This window comes from Nestor notabilis, unplaced genomic scaffold (assembly GCF_000696875.1).
Source record: "Nestor notabilis isolate BGI_N333 unplaced genomic scaffold, ASM69687v1 scaffold5051, whole genome shotgun sequence".
Classification (NCBI taxonomy): Eukaryota; Metazoa; Chordata; class Aves; order Psittaciformes; family Psittacidae; genus Nestor; species Nestor notabilis.
The window spans coordinates 13,957-18,001 of NW_009914153.1; the positions used below are offsets into that span (position 1 = coordinate 13,957).

At 54.5% G+C, this 4,045-nt stretch overlaps 1 protein-coding gene across 1 annotated transcript in view; it reads left to right on the forward strand.

Moving 5' to 3' along the window:
- The first annotated feature begins 3,975 nt into the window (after positions 1-3,975).
- Positions 3,976-4,045, forward strand: part of LOC104412715 (carboxypeptidase A1-like) — a 5,102-nt gene continuing 5,032 nt past the window's right edge. Inside the window, exon 1 of the mRNA XM_010023509.1 lies at positions 3,976-4,040. Within this exon, the coding sequence (XP_010021811.1) occupies positions 3,976-4,040 (65 nt within the window). The remainder of the gene's footprint in view (positions 4,041-4,045) is intronic.

Genomic DNA, 4,045 nt, shown 5'->3' on the forward strand with positions numbered 1-4,045 from the left:
TTCAGCTGTCTGTAAGGAGCAGGCTCATAAATCCCCTTCCCTTTTTGTGCTTGTGACTACTGTATTGATAAGAATCATAGAATGGTTTGTGTTGGGTAGGACCTTAAATCCAGCTCCAACCCCTGCCCCGGGCAGGGACACCTTCCACTAGAGCAGGTTGCTCCAAGCCCCTGTGTCCAGCCTGGCCTTGAACACTGCCAGGGCTGGGGCAGCCACAGCTTCTCTGGGCACCCTGTGCCAGCGCCTCAGCACCCTCACAGGGAAGAGCTTCTGCCCAAGAGCTCATCTCAATCTCCCCTCTGGCAGGTTCAAGCCATTCCCCTTGGCCTGTCCCTCCATCCCTTGTCCAAAGCCCCTCTCCAGGTTTCCTGGAGCCCCTTTAGGCACTGGAGCTGCTCTAAGGTGTCCCCTTCAGGAGCCTGCTCTCCTCCAGCTGCCCCAGCCCAGCTCTCTCAGCCTGGCTGCAGCCCTCACAGCAGCTCCGGGGCCTGCTCACTGTGGCACCTGGCTGAATAAAACCTCTATGTGCATTCCTCCTACAGCAACACGTGTCTGCATATGAACAGCGTTTGGTGCTCATCCTGTTCACTCCACACTGTGGGCATGGGAGATCCATTAGAAGATTTTAGGGCACAGTTGTGGTCCACCTCAGTGAGACACAGCAGGAACAGTGACGGGGAGGATGGATGATGCAAGCACTTGTGTGGCTGTTGAGATTTCAAAGGAGTGACCTCCAGTGAGATGAAGACATCTGGCTTTTCCCACCTGGATAAACAAGGAGTCAGCTGGGGGGGAGGGGGGGTTACCTGAGCCAGCCTCTTGCTCTGCTCCAGTGGTGGTTTAGAGAGGACAGGGAAAAACTTCTCCATTTCATGTGCAACAGCTCCATGTTGCTGCTCTTGTAAAGCTGGGGGCTCTGACAGAGCTCACTGCTGGGGGCTGGTGCAGAGGGCCTCATGATAAGCACCATAATCCAGGTTTGGAGACTGACTAAAGGAATTTCATTTCCTTTCAGGAGCCTCAGGACGCTGCCTGGTGGGAGGGGGAGGTCTCCTGGCCTAACATCCCCCAAATACTTGTCCTGTCCCTTGTCTCCCTCCTGGATTTGCCCATGCTTAGAGGGAGGACGGAGATGGGCAGACTCCTGCTCTCATCCAGCCAGTTTGCAGTCCCTCAAGAGTCCCTCTCCCTCATTCTGCTCTTCATCCTGCTTCTTTCTTGGGAATTAAGAGCAAACAGCTCGGGGCTGTGCACGGGAGCCATGGAAGGAGCAGAGATCAGCAATCCCTGCTGCTGCTGCAGTGATTATCAGCTCCAACAGGTTTATCTCAGTGTTGTGTGATCCCCAGCAGCTGGCGAGTTACTCACTGCCCCGTGAGCCTGGCGGGAGGCAAACCTCCCTGGTGCAGTGGTGAAGTGTTGGTTCACATTGAAGGACACAAGGTTATGGGCAGGGAAAGGACAGTGAAGGTGCAGCTGAGGCAAGAACCTTGGGGGTTTGGTTTTGGGTTAAGTGCAGATGTTTTCCAAAGCAAAGCCAAGCACGGGGCAGCTGGAGCTTCCCCACGTGTGTCCCCATCCCCTCTGCTCATGGCATCTGCTTCCCAAACTGACCCACACTTCCAAAATGCCATCGTCCAGATGGTGATTACAAACATTCCTGGTAAATCCCAGCTGGTGGGGAGGGCCCAGGGCACATTGGTTGCCTTTTGGACCTGGCCAACCTGCTCCCACCAGAGCAGGGACCTTGTGTCAAGTGGGGAGGAGCTGCAGAGCCCCAGGAGCCTCAGCTGGTGTCGTAGACCTAAAGCTTGTTCCAGCCATCCTGGTCTGAGGCCACCCAAACCCTCTTCTAGGTGTGTAGCTTGGTGACAACTGCATCCAGGTTTTGGAATCCTGGCACCAAAGAGACCTGGAGTGAGACCAGTGGGGTTCACCAAGAGGAACAGGATGTTGTGCCCCATGGTGGGGTGCTGACATGGGCTGGTTTGGCCTGGAGATGAGACAGCTTTGGGGTTGGGGGACCTAGTGAGGACACTCCCACCTCTATAAAGAGGTTATTGAGAACATGGAACTGAGCTCTTCACCATGGAGCACGATGGGAGAGACAACAGCATCACCTGAAACAAGAGAGAGCCAGGCTGGACATCAGAAAATGCTTTTCCATCAGGAGGACAGGCCAGAAATGGGACACATTGACCTCTACCCAGCACCACCGGTCAGGACCAGCTCACCAGCATCAAAAGGAGTGTGAGCAGCAGCTCATGGAGGGGATGCTGCCCCTCTGCTGTGCTCTGGGGAGACCCCCCCTGCAGCCCTGATCCAGCTCTGGGGAACAGCACAAGAGGGACGTGGAGCTGCTGGAGCGAGGCCAGAGGAGGCCCCGGAGCTGCTGCGAGGGCTGGAGCAGCTCTGCTCTGGAGCCAGGCTGAGAGAGCTGGGCTGGGGCAGCTGGAGAAGAGAAGGCTCCTGAAGGGGACACCTTGGAGCAGCTCCAGTGCCTAAAGGGGCTCCAGGAGACCTGGAGAGGGGCTTTGGACAAGGGCCTGTAGGGACAGGACAAGGGGAATGGCTTGAACCTGCCAGAGGGGAGACTGAGATGAGCTCTTGGGCAGAAGCTCTTCCCTGTGAGAGTGCGGAGGCGCCGGCACAGGGTGCCCAGAGAAGCTGTGGCTGCCCCATCCCTGGCAGTGTTCAAGGGCAGGTTGGACACAGGGGCTTGGAGCAACCTGCTCTAGTGGAAGGTGTCCCTGCCCGGGGCAAGGGTTGGAGCTGGAGGAGCTTTAAGGTCCCTTCCAACACAAACCACTCTGGGGTTCTATCACGGTTCCGCATTGTGAAGCCGCAATGGACCCCCCCAGCCGTGGCACCTTCCCCACCTCACACGCTGCTGTTGGTGCAGCTGGAAAAATAACCTGGTTTTATTGGGTAAAACCATGGACAGAAGATGTCTGCTACAATCCTGACTGAGGTGACCTCTGCCAGCCTGGGAACCCGGCCCAGGAACCAGAAGCATCCTTGACAAGCACAGGCAGGAGCTCAGGGCATCGCAGATAAACACACAACAAAGACCCTGCTATAACCTGCAGAACAAAGACTCTGCTATAGCCTGTGGGACAAAGAAACCTCTGTAAGGAACCGACCTCCTGAGGCAGCAGAAGTCAGCAGCAGGTGCCCAGAAGCTGCTGTCCTGCACCCACACTTGTATCTAAACTAGAAGACATAAACCAACTCATTTTCTACCCAAAGCCAAACCCTTCTTTCTCTCTCTCCGAGCATTACCTGCAGGTGAACATCCCTCTGTGGCCCCTGGAGCCTCGGGACGTCTGGCTCTGGGCTTTGTGACATCCATCAGCTTTGACGTGACATCCACCCATCACCAGCTGGCCCCACTCCTGGAGCGGTTTGATGAACGGCACCGGTAATAATTTGGAATATATTTGGATTTCTTATAGATTTATATATCTATGTGTGCATATAATCAGTTAATCATAAATATAGATTGTTTATATGCTTTTCTGCTGGTATTTTGTAGTAAGTCTGTAGTAACTTGTAGTAATTTTGTAGTAACTTGCAATATACACTCGCTTTACTAACCGTAACTGTAACTGACTTACTAACAGTGATCAGTAATAAAGGAATGAATGGAAACAAAGCACTGTGTCCTTGTGTACTCTGAGGTCCTGCGGCCCCACTGTTGCCACCATCCCACACCCATGGGATGTCACACTTGGTGTGACAGCTCCTCACACCAAGCTTGGTGCACAGACACTCATCCTCCGTGGCTGCAGGATCTGAGCACTGAGGAAGACGTTATCACATCCTCCCTGTTTTGGCTGTTCTTGGCCATATAAAGCAAACATTTGGGCTGTTGGAGCTGTTCCTAACCTGTTTGTCACTGCCGGCTCCGTGGAACAGAGGTGGCCCTGGTGAGAAGGTCCATGTATGGCTGAGACTCATCTGCATCCACTCACCATGAAGATCCTTCTGGTCTTCACCTCCCTCGTGGCAGCCGCCTGCAGTGAGCAGCTCTTCGTGGGGTGAG